Here is a 12,500-nt window from a genome sequence, read left to right as displayed (position 1 = left end):
TTTTTTGACAAATTGATTTTTGTAGGATCTGAATGAATTTTCGAATCAAAACTTGAACTCAAATGAGTGGGTCTTGAACTCGTACGGACTATTATTAATAGTCTGAGCTAAACATCAATCACAATTTCCTGCAAAGCCGCTGGCATTGTACCAGAAAAGAGTCGCAATGTGGAAGCGTTAACGAATTTTAAAAACCGACCTCAAATTAACAAAATAAATTTAAAATAATGTCATCAGCTATCCAGAAAAGTTTCAAAATGTTAAATCTAGCTTACCCTCAATAGCGTGAACAGCAGAGGAGACGATGGCACAAATACAGAGTATTTCATGAAACACGTGCCTGTCCGTGCGAGACATGTTGCCATTTGGGTATCTTTGAATCGAGCTTGGTCTTAAAAGCGCGGTGGGACATCGGCGAAAATGGAACAAATGAGAATAATAATTTGTTGCGTGATGAGAAAACTATTTGAAAATAGTCGTGGAGTGTTTGGCAAGTAGACCAAATGCTTAAAAGCGCTTAAAATAATAGAATTGCGCAGTTTTTCCGTAAATGTAAAGAGTTTTAAAATTTATTAGCTCCTTTTCCTGATTAGGTTTGAGATCAGACTGCATGCGACGAAACATGCTTCTGAAGCCAATTCTTTCCTTTTAAGCATTGCAAACACAGATTTAAAATTTAACTTTTAGTGTTCTGCGCCAGGGGGAGTGTTTTGGTATTTTACCGGAAATTGATTTTGGAATACTTGTGAACTGAAACCTCAATTAAAGTACTCTTCTATTTTCAAAAAACCAAGGCCGTTAATTTCCTTTTGTGAAATTTAAGAATTCACGATAATAATAATAATCTCACTTAGCTGGACAATTTAAGCAAGGTTGGTAATATTGTTTTTTATACGCACCTGAATTCTTCAGATATATATAACTTCTCTCTTCCATTTATAACCTGCGCTTCAAATACATACATTCATTTCATTTAATTAATTGCTAATGAAGCAAACAGTGTGGAACAAATGAAAATATCTTAAAATAGACCATGGTGGAAAATGGATGAAAAGATGTAAGATATCGATGATCAATTCAGTAATTATGCTACCAAAGTAAGAAAATGTGAATGCTCTAGCCTGTCAGATTCGATCGATTACTGACAAGTTTCGGGCTACAGGAGACGACCGCGTGGAAGCGAAGCCATTATGTCATTTAATTGCGGCTATGCGAGTGAGATTGGCGCAATTATGAGAGGATTTGATTTCACGTTGATTTCCTCGACTCGACGTGAAATATGGGTTGAATTTGGTGGTTCTCTGCTCTGTCCCCCCTAAAAATGTTTCTCCGGTTTCCCAAACCTTAAAAAAACAACATTTGATTTGATCCAGCTTACTTTAAGTTGATTTCATTTGCAGTATCCCACTGAATTAGTGGACAACTGGTGGTTGCAGGGGCGGATTTAGGGGGGGGGGGCCGAGGGGGCCGCGGCCTCCCCTTTCAGTTCGTCAGAGATCTATTTATTTGTCAAAATATACAATAATTTTATAATTTTGTAAGCAGTCTGTTGGATCTTTTGATTTTTTTAACTAAAGCATGATTTTGCGCTAATAGTATGACCAAAGTTGTGCGAAAAAGCTTTCAACGTTACCGGCGTTAATGTTATCCTTTTGAAATGACGAAGAAGACTGGATGAGAATTACTTGTTTACAGTCAACCTATTTTACAGAGACTGTAACAACGTAAAATCTTAATGTCTGTATACATAATTATATATATTTTGGTTAGGTACAATGAGAATAACATTGTGACACGTACGTGCTTATGTGCTCTTCCATCAAATCAAGAACCCTGTGTTCATTGCTGCCTTTTACACTGCCAAGCATCTTTTTGGATTCAGGGTAGGACTTAGCCGTTCGTTACAGGGTTCGACATTGGATGTTATTGAGGCATACAGGCATATTAACGTGGTGAAAGATCAGCTGGCAGATATACGCAAGGATGCAAAAGCAGTGTTTGCGCATTCAGTGCATGAAAAGATTCAGAAAATGGCTAAGAAAGCAGACGTAAAGATCACCATCCTGCGCACTTGTGGTATACAGAAACTTCATTCGTTTCTTCCAAGGCTGTTGTGACTTTGGAGCGAAGAGTCACAAACCATGCATCATTATAACCACAACTTATAATTTTATTCAACATGAAATCCTGATATTTTACTTTCCAGATTGCACCAGATTGCATGTAAGAGTACCCAAATTTTCAACATTTCCTGGGGGGCATGCCCCCAGACCCCCCTAGAAAGTAGCGCCTAAGGCGCTACCGAGGCACGCTAACGCGCGCTGATTAGTATTCTTGTTCGGCCCCCACTTTCAAAAAATGCTAGATCCGCCCCTGGGTTGGGTGAAAAGCAAACCGAGATTTAAAGTATGTTAATTCTCGTATTAATGATTTTTATTATTGATTTGTGAGACATAATTTTCTTTCCCAACTCTCAGACCTACAAACTACTATTCGATTCCTTTTCAAACCAAAGCGCTCTCCTGATTAAAACGTAAGCAAAATCTGGAAATGAAATAATTACTTCCAAGTTCCCATTGCAACCAGGTTCAGTTGGCAATCAGATAGTACATGCTATTCTTGTTTGAATAACTTGAATGTAGCTCAGAAAGTTACGATTCAAATATCCAGCTTTTCGACCCTTGTCTGGTGTCTTCAAGGGTGACCCAATGTTATTTCCTACCATGGAATCTGTGTTTCATTTTGCTTGGGATTTCTTTACTTTTTTCTCCATATTTGTTAAGAACGAAGATTTTAGTGTAAAGTTTTTTTTCATATTTATTATTTTTATATTTAAGAACGAATAAGTTTCATGTTTAAATGATTGTTTATCCCGCCTACTTGGTTTTAACATGCGATCAGGCGTACTTTTCTTTAGACGGGGCGGAAAAGGAACGCCTGATACAATTTCTTATCGAGTCGTCTGCCGCCCACCTGTCAAGAGTTCCTTTTCCGCCCTGTCTCAAGAAAAGTACACCTGATCGCAGGTTAACTTGGTTTAGTTTCTTGTACATGTACTATCTGGCTGTTTCTCCATATTTGTTAAGAACGAAGATTTTAGTGTAAAGTTTTTTTCATATTTATTATTTTTATATTTTAAGAACGAATAAGTTTCATGTTTAAATGATTGTTTATCCCGCCTACTTGGTTTTAACATGCGATCAGGCGTACTTTTCTTTAGACGGGGCGGAAAAGGAACGCCTGATACAATTTCTTATCGAGTCGTCTGCCGCCCACCTGTCAAGAGTTCCTTTTCCGCCCTGTCTCAAGAAAAGTACGCCTGATCGCAGGTTAACTTGGTTTAGTTTCTTGTACATGTACTATCTGGCTGTTTCTGAAATTAAGTTGTCATTTTCACACAGAGTTTGTTTTGTTTTGCTAACTCCACTGTGTGATTGAGACTTGCTTTGTGAATTTCTCTTCCTAATTTTACAGACAAATGTTTGGCTATGACTTCCCTCAAGTCACCATCCACACACACAATACTTACCCGCTTTACTAGAGATTATTATTTCAGTTAGTGGAGAGAACGACCTCGGTTGTAAGGGGATTCTTGCTGCAGCACCATAATCACGCCACAAAGGTTGCTAGCCTAATGCTGTTTTTGTTTTTGTGTTTTATACTTTAAACAACTACTTCGGAAATGCCATACTACTCTTCACCGTTTTTGTTTTCTCTTGGAACCATTGTAAGTCCCAAGAGAAACTGGGAACAATGCTAATGCAAAATTTGGGGGGACCGTGAACAAAGAGTGTTATGGTATTTTCCGAAGTGGCCTATACAGGAACGTCGAAACATTGGGTCTTTGAATCGTAACTTTCTAAGCTACATTCAAATTTATTCAAACCAGAGTAGCCTTGAACTATCTCCGGCTAATGATTATCATATATATCTTTATTTATAACCCCCCCTTAATTTTCGGGTGATTGTATACAGGGGCACCCAACGACCAATTTGTTGTAAAATGTATTATTATACCCCAGTTAATGAAAATAAATGTTATTAAGGCATTTTCAGGTGTTTTTCAGTGTTGCTGGGAAAATATTATCTGTTCCTTTTTCCCAGCAAGACACACAAGAAATTTTTCAGCCAGCTAGATAATATTGGTTGTTTTCCCAGCCAGCTGATCAAATTTATTTCCCAGCTAGGAATTCCGCGCCCTTTCAAATCCCGCGACCCAAAACGACCGAACAAAAGCGACAAAACCGGGACAAAACAGGTTTTTTCCGCAAGCGCAATCACTCTGACCAGCCGTCGTATGTTTGTGACTACTCTCTGGAAGAGGGAAGGGGTGTTTTTTTTTTTTTTTTAATCGTCCTCAGTATTCAGAGTTTCTACAGCCAGCTCGGGTTGAAATGCTAGAAAAAGTCAGTAATTCCCAGGCAAAACCTCTATCAATAACAAAATTTCCCAGCCAGCTCATCGAAACACCTGCATTTTTGCCAGCCAGCAAGATTCCTTTGGGGAACAGATAATGTGAGGAACAGATTCGTTGGGTGCCCCTGTGTATAGGCTAATTTATATCACGTAGTGTAAACTCACAGGACAGTTATCGCGCAATACAAATCCCGTTTGCGTGGACAGTGCATCAAAAAAATACGAAGCATCGCCATTACATTCAATACTCCATGGCTTTTACGAACGGTTTTTTTGCAAGATATGCAAATTAACGGGAGGGTAATAAAATAAATAAACCCCTTTCTAGCTTGCTGATATGCTGGCTGATAATGTCCTTATAGCTTAGTTGAGAGATTGTCCTTAAAATTTCATATTTGCCCTCGAAGCTTAGCTTCTCGGCCAAATGTTCATTTTTCGGACAATCTGTCAGCCGCGGACATTAATTATCAGCCGACATACCAGAAGGGGTTTATTTACTAATTACCTTTTATGTAGCTTGTATCTCCGAGCATTTAACCTCCCAACCATGATACACCACAGTAGACAGACCACAACACCGGAAACTCCATGTCCAGCTCTTTGCGAATAGTGTGTGGGTTCTTTTACGTCTCACAGAGTTATGAACATTGAAGGGTTGTGAGACGGGGCCTACGGTATATTGTCCTTATCCGAGAAGACTAGGGAGTCTAACCATTTGCGGGCAGAAGTTTCTTCTCAGTTATTTAGACCCTGTGTGTTGGTCCGGCCGGCGTCGAACTGACGACCTCCCATACGGAAGCCCGATGCTCAACCAACCGAGCCATCTGTGTGCGGTAACGAGTTTACGTCAAACGGAAAAATGAAATTTGAATTTTGCCAAAAGTCAAAGAAATTTGTTTGATTCTGGCTCATTTCTCGCCTTGTTGTCTACAGATATCGAGAAATTAACTTCTAAAAAGTGACACAGTGGAATATGAAAGAATAATCATGCCGTGTTATAAGCAGAATTAAGGATGTCAGCGTTTACCGTTTCATGTCAAACGCATCCAAATCTCTCAAATTCGATTTCAAAATTCGATTTTGGTTAATCTTTTCGAGGAAGAATATTTTGATCCCTGAATGCTTTGCCGGAATATCATTTCCAGAAAAAAAGAGTGAAGGACGACCCTTGGAAATGAGTGAATTATCTGCTAAGAGCTCCTGACTTCGCTTTAAGTTGCACTGATTGTCGATTCAAACTCCGTAGATAGCAGCTACAGTTTTTATTAAAAGTCATTATCAAGTACTTAGTTTTGGGTCTTTTTTAAAGTCACTCAAGTACAGCGGCCATGACAAATAGTAGAACGCAGAAAACCCTTTTTTAAAAGTTCACGATCAAATCCTTCGTTTTTAAAGTCAAGTACAGTCACGACGAATAGAACGTTGGAAAAACCATTTTTGTGGCTACTACTTGTTGAGAGTAGCCACTAATGATAGCACTTTGACTGTAAGTAGGCATTATCTTCGGAAAGCGTTTGGAATCGCACGGTCGGGCTTTGATCGACATCGATGCTATATACCGACCGACACCGATGTCATGTTCTTGTTCAAATAATCAAAGGAATGATGTCCAATTTTCATTTTTCCTTACCGTAGTAGGTAGTAGAGGACTACATGTGGCAAATGTAGTCCTCAACTACCCACTTTTTTTGTCATACTGTTCACGTGCTGTGATCCTGACCGTTTTACAGAACTGATCTCACATACCGAAAATGTATTCTTTAGATGTTCACTTTCATCATATGTCCCATTCATCAACCTTATGGCATTCAACAACCTTCTATTGAAACATAGGCTCGATTTCGTTTCCGAGAGAGACTCGCTTCCTCACTCGGAGAGGAGAGCGTGCTCCTTTTGCAAAACAGCAACCCAGTAATTGAAGTCTAGAAGTTCGTAAAGAAAATGCGCCAATGTTTAAAATAAACCAAACTTTTCGAGGGTGCTCCCTCCTCTTCCATGGTTGGTTTTTTAAACAGTGGCTAATTTTCTTCACGAACTGCTTTTAGAACTTTTACGAGTCATTGTGCTCCGCATTCTTTTTTTTTTTTTTTTTTCGATTTCTTGATCAGTAATCGAGCCTAATTGAAACATGACAGTCGTCTTTTGAGCGTTTGACAAATAAGTAGTCCTTGTGGTACGCCACTTTAGTTTAAGAGTTGTTGGCCAGCAATGTTGCGTCCATTTGCACGGAACTTTGGAGGTAAATTAGCCAGAATGACCGCCCGATCATTCCAAGCCATTGAAAAGGGTCGTCAGAGACAAGTCAATATTCTTGCACAAACAACTTTGTAACTGTGCTGCATGAGATCCATAAACTAAATTAGCAGCACTTTTCCTAGTTTATTTTTTTTATGATATCCGGATTAATGCACTAAGGTTTTAAAAAACTGGGTTTTTTTTCGTTCAAAATATTGACTACGGAGATCGGAAACTGCGGAGTTTGAGAAATACTTCAGATTGTCATTGAAATTAAGTGGAGTGGAAACTTTGTCCAGCCGAGATTAGCTGAGAATGCCACGCTTGTTTCTTAATAGCTGTTTCCATTTGAATCATTTTTTTCAGTTTAAATATGTTCATAAACTTTGGACGCGAAATGAGATGAAACAGCCAATACTTCTGGGAATATACTTTCATCCAACTTTTTGCAAACAAAAACTATTCGTTGTGGAGTGGTGTCTTTCCAAATTTAGCGCAAAACGGGTTTCTCTCTAAACATCTTTCTTCTCTCCCACAGAATCTTGCCGACTTAGTTTAGCGCTGAAACGTGAATTATTTGAGTTACTATGCAAGAGAAAAATGATTGATTTTGCTTTAAAGGTGGCAATTTGCCAAAACAGCACTATAATTAAATCAAATTTGAACAATAAAAATGTATTGAAGTGGAACAGAAATTTGATAAATAAGTACAGATTAATGTAATCGTTGGCATCAAGTTGTGCTTTACTGGCAAACTTGCAGGTTAGCGCATGTTTTTGCCGGTTTTGGAAATCATGACGCAATCGAGAAACCAAATTGTTCTAGTGTGTCTTTTTTCGGAACCAGTCATTCCTCGTGCTCCGTCTTATTTCTTAGAAGACTATTTCAATAACAAATTGAAACGAATCTAGACGCTCGGTTTTCAAATTTAATTTCCTGGTCATTACATCTTAGTGCAAGTTATTTCTTTTATGTTTCCGACAATAAACAGCAAACAAATAAGAGATTCTTCGATCAATGAATTGGTAAAATACCAAGATGACCGAGTTGATTTAGTTTTAAAATCCTATGGTAATTGACGTAGTACTCGGAACGACACTTGCTCTTATTTCAGTGAAAGATTGCGTCTTTCTGTGAAGCCATTTCTGCATCTTTCTTTCTCTTTCTTGGTAAGGTAACACTTGCTTGTCTGTCCTCGTTTATAATCTTCGGACATTCGCAGTATTTAAGTGGCACACATTGAGAACAAAGCCAAAATAAAGTCATGATGCTTGGTCAACGAGCTATAAAATTTGACCACCTTCCGACAAATTTGTCGTTCTCTCGGAAGAGGAAGTCAGAAATCAAGGGACGGGAAACTCCAATTCACGAGTAGAGCCCAAATTCAGAGACAAGTCAGTTATTGCATAATCGAACAAAGTGATCAGTGGTCTAACCTGGAAAGGAGATAATTGACTTGGCAGTAATTCTAAAAACTGTGGAGTGAAAAGTAAAACTATTTATTAAAACGTAAGACCTTGCGATAGAAAAAAGAATAAAAAGAAAACCCTCTTCTCTCGCGAAGTTTTTCTTTTGTCAACCAAAGTAAACTTTCTTTCTTATTCTTTTACTTTCGTTTTATTAAAACAGCGTGGGTCCAGGCTAAAAGTGACAACAATCTTCCGTCTATTCATTGTCAAAGACGTCCAGGTAAACAAATTGTGCTTAAATTACCATGGACAAAAGGCCAACAGAGTGCCATATGTGTGGATTATGAATCGGATAATTTGCCGCCCATGAAAAACGATGCCGCCATTATGAGGGAAAAGAGAAAGCGCTTTATTGCCTAGGGGCGGTGCACTTTGCTTCACAGCTTTGCTCGCTTCTCGAATTAATTGGCGAGTGTTCATGAAAATTATTTCTCCGTGCGAAACGGTGTCGAGGATCTCCGAAAATTGACAATCACAAATAATGTGTTAAGAACCTTGTCTGTCTTCGCCGCACTACTCAAGTAAAACTTTCAGAGAAAATCCGATATCCATTGGCTCACGTTCGTCTGACAAAAAACGTACCAAACTAACCTTGCGTTCTAAGTTTACGAAAAAAAGTGGGGTTGGTGCAGACAAGAGTTGTCATTTGATTGAATCTCGTTGCCAACACAGCAAAAGAATGTCGTTTTCAATGATATAAGTAGTTGCAGCATTGACTTTAATTAAGGGAATTACAAAAAAATCATATAGGAAATCATGTAACTGCCGAAGAAATCACAAAGAACAACACGCAAACACGCAAATGGTTTGACCCTCGTATGCCTATCTAGGCTATCCTTCAGCTGTCTTTTATCTTACGATCTGACCTCTTAGTTAAACAACTTTAAAGTGATTTTAGTTTCGTTGTCTTATCGTTTCACACCATCTACTGCGTGTTTAACTTTCAAGAGTGGTGCAACTATTGTTAATATTCCCTAAGCAAAGACGAATTTATGACGCACTGATGCAATTGGTCGGCCTCTTTTCACGCCGTCAGACTCATTCGGCCACTGTTTATTACTCAATTTCCTACCTCATGCATTTCAATCAATTCTCGTCATTCCAATCAGATGATTGGCTCAAGCCAAAGAATAGAAATATCTATGGTTAATTACTCCTCTCTCACATCGGAATAAGGCGTGACCTTTATTCATTGACGGCTAATTAGGAAGCTCCTTGCAAGTACATAGTTATAATTATTTCAGTTCGGCTTATTCACTTAATCCAGTGATAGTTTATTGCTATCTTGGACTGCGCACGTACTTGACATTTCGAGCAAGAGATCAAAGCACTACACACCATGCACACAGGCGAGAAGAAACATCCCACCTCGTTTTCAGTCAACCATATCTTACAAGCTGCCGAAAATACAATGTTCAGCGAGAGACAAAGGGAGGCAGACAGCGCAAATACTCACGAAAACTGCGAAGGTGGTTATGTCAAGATCAACTTGGAGGAGTCTGACTTGTGGCGAAGATTCAAGTCCTTGACCAATGAAATGATTGTGACTAAGAACGGAAGGTAATTAACCTAATCAAAGCTTTTCGGAAGAAAATATATTCTAAGCTAATCGAATAAACCAAAAATGGCCAATTTTTCTGTTAATTCTCAGACGTATGTTTCCAGTACTCAAGGTGAACGTCAGTGGTTTGGAGTCTAAGGCAATGTATTCAATGTTGCTGGATTTCGTGTTGGTAGATGGTCATCGTTGGAAGTACGTCAATGGAGATTGGGTCTCTGGTGGAAAGCCAGAACCTCCCACGCCAAGCTGCGTGTATATTCATCCCGATTCGCCAAATTTTGGAGCACACTGGATGAAACAGGCCGTAGTATTCTCAAAAGTCAAACTTACGAACAAGCAAAATGGAAATGGGCAGGCAAGCGAATTTATTCCCTCCTGTCTTAATGAATGCATTCTATTTTTATTCGCTAGAGTTTGGAAGAAAATTATAATTCGTTAACCAACCAGGCTTACAAACCAAAACCAAAAAGATCACTTTTCCCGGTCAGATTGCAAAAAGTAAAATTTAATTAAGACCAGGCAATTTTTTTCTGGCTGTTGAGCATTGTTCACAAAGAAATCGATATTTCAACGAGAGGTGTCAACTTGAGTATCACTCGACTTTTTCCATCAATATTTTCTTCCGCAAATGTAGACAGCAAAAGGTAACTTCAATTTTTGAGTAACTTTGTTTTATCTTCAACAGATAATGCTCAATTCCTTGCACAAGTACGAGCCAAGAATTCATATTATTCGAGTAGGGGCTCAAGAAACAAACCGGAAGGTTGTCTCGCATTCGTTTCCCGAGACACAATTCATTGCAGTGACGGCTTATCAAAACGAAGAGGTAATCCTTCAATTCTAATCTTTTACAGCTTTTTTATAGAGTGGGTATTTACCTTTTTTGCTTAGTTCTAATGCTCAACAAAAGGATAAAACGCTATAGTCATTTTCATTTTGGGCAATCCTACCTCACAGAAACGTTTTATTGTCGAAACTAGAATCGAAGAGAAAATAGCACAGAGTGTAGCTTTCATCAAGTCTTCAGTGCTCGAAGCAACTCACTTCTACAAAGTTATGAGGGTGAAGCGATTGTTGAAAACTGAATGGTATACTTAAAGACAGGCCCTAAATGATTGCCTTCTTTAAAAGTTCTAACTTTTGTCCTTTGCCAGATTACCAGTTTGAAGATTAAGCATAATCCATTCGCCAAAGCATTCCTGGACGCGAAAGAAAGGTAAGTTCATACTGTATATGTAGCTATCCGAAGCCTCTCTCTTCGAGAATTCATACTTCGTATTCGTTTTTCACGTGTCTCTCACGAAGTCAACTCTTTTTTCTACCCTAGACAAGAACACAAAGACGCCCTTGAAGAAGCAGTTGAAGTGGCACATCCTACGTATTCACAATGTGAGTTTGTTGGATCGCTATGATCTAATTTCTTTTGCATGTTGAGAATTTGTCAGTTGTGAATAGTGCGCTTAAAGTCGAATTGGTGAATTACAATATATCTTGCTTCTTGCCAAAAAGAAAAATTCTCTGCCAAAAGAGTCGCTTTTCAGTTAAATACTCAGCTCTTATCCTTAAATTGTCGAAGGTTGATAAGGCCCATAATCCGAGGCAAGGAACTCTTCCATCAACTTTCATTAATTTTTAGTGAAGGATACAAGCATTTCGTTTAATTGTCACAAATTATTGCGAATTTAAACTTTATAACACGACTTGTTCAAATTCAATAAAATAGCCAGTATTCACTGAACAACAGTAACAAATCAATGAGACACTTAGTATGAAGAGAATTAAGTTGCTACTTGTCGAATTTTGCGGTCACGGTTCACATGTATTTGTTACGCGTTTTCCCTGACGAACTAGTGTCAGTGTTCCACATGGTATCTTCCCAGTAAAAGCCAAGATCATAGAGTCTCAGGCCGCGCCTTTCATGAAATCCTAGACTTTTCTCTCGCTTGGTTGCGTCATACACTTCCACCTCGGATGCAATTTTTGAAAGTATAATTTAGATTTTGAATGTCGGTTTTTCATTTCTGGATATGAATTTTTACAGTTTGTTTCATTTTTTCTTTGCAGACGGTTGGCTTTACACTGGTCCTTCTGCAATGTACCAACACCACCATGCTGCCAGTCTATATGCAAACATTCCTTCGTCTCCATATGACCGCATTGGACTGAGGGGTCATCGTTCATCGCCGTATCCTAACCCGTACCATAAGCGAACAGAGCTTACATCACAAGGTAGCTGTTTTTGTAGCCCCTAGCAGCTCTTTATAGAAATCTTTTCAACCAAAAGTTTTCAAACGATCTCAACACCACTCTCGGTTCATGGTTATCTTAGATCTTGAGTCGACTGCAAAGGGAGCAGGCAGCACCTAACCCATAAATTAAGAACTACTTAATAGTATACCTCAACAGGAAAGAAGAAACATTTTATTTGATTTGCTCTCTAATATCGGCTTTAAGATGAAAAAAGTCACTGCTTACGAGCCAGAAGGCCCATCAGGCCGGCGCTTATCTCTGGTTTCCTTAGCGTGAAGCGACTAGGAGTATTTCTACTCCCCCTTGGATGAGATGCTAGTCCATCGCAGGGTTACCCCCAGCATTAAATTCGCCGGTACCCATTTAAACACCTGGGTGGAGAGAGGCACCGTGGGAGTAAAGTGTCTTGCCCAAGACAGTTTACTCTCATCTCATTAAGATGAAAGACTTTCGGTAAAATTTATTTTTTTGCGGACTGGAACGACGAGAATTGATTGAAAGTAATAAAATGAGTCTGACGGCGTGAAAAGAGGCCGACCAATTGCATCAGCGCGCCAAAACTTCGTCTT

General features: G+C 38.9%; 2 protein-coding genes across 2 annotated transcripts in view; one reads left to right on the top strand and one right to left on the bottom strand.

The window, feature by feature from the left end:
• The window catches only part of LOC137968106 (uncharacterized), an 11,261-nt gene extending 10,875 nt beyond the window's left edge, over nucleotides 1-386 (bottom strand). Inside the window, exon 1 of the mRNA XM_068814731.1 lies at nucleotides 276-386. Coding sequence (XP_068670832.1) covers nucleotides 276-357 — 82 coding nt within the window. The 5' untranslated portion in view covers nucleotides 358-386. The remainder of the gene's footprint in view (nucleotides 1-275) is intronic.
• A 9,073-nt stretch (nucleotides 387-9,459) lies between these two features.
• The window catches only part of LOC137967903 (T-box transcription factor T-like), a 3,942-nt gene continuing 901 nt past the window's right edge, over nucleotides 9,460-12,500 (top strand). Inside the window, exons 1-6 of the mRNA XM_068814501.1 lie at nucleotides 9,460-9,680; nucleotides 9,772-10,036; nucleotides 10,367-10,507; nucleotides 10,836-10,897; nucleotides 11,009-11,070; nucleotides 11,746-11,910. Coding sequence (XP_068670602.1) covers nucleotides 9,460-9,680; nucleotides 9,772-10,036; nucleotides 10,367-10,507; nucleotides 10,836-10,897; nucleotides 11,009-11,070; nucleotides 11,746-11,910 — 916 coding nt within the window. The remainder of the gene's footprint in view (nucleotides 9,681-9,771; nucleotides 10,037-10,366; nucleotides 10,508-10,835; nucleotides 10,898-11,008; nucleotides 11,071-11,745; nucleotides 11,911-12,500) is intronic.

The sequence above is a fragment of the Montipora foliosa genome, chromosome 8 (assembly GCF_036669935.1).
Source record: "Montipora foliosa isolate CH-2021 chromosome 8, ASM3666993v2, whole genome shotgun sequence".
Lineage (NCBI taxonomy): Eukaryota > Metazoa > Cnidaria > Anthozoa > Scleractinia > Acroporidae > Montipora > Montipora foliosa.
Note: the sequence above shows the minus strand (reverse complement) of the source record. Positions and strands in the feature narration are given on the sequence as shown.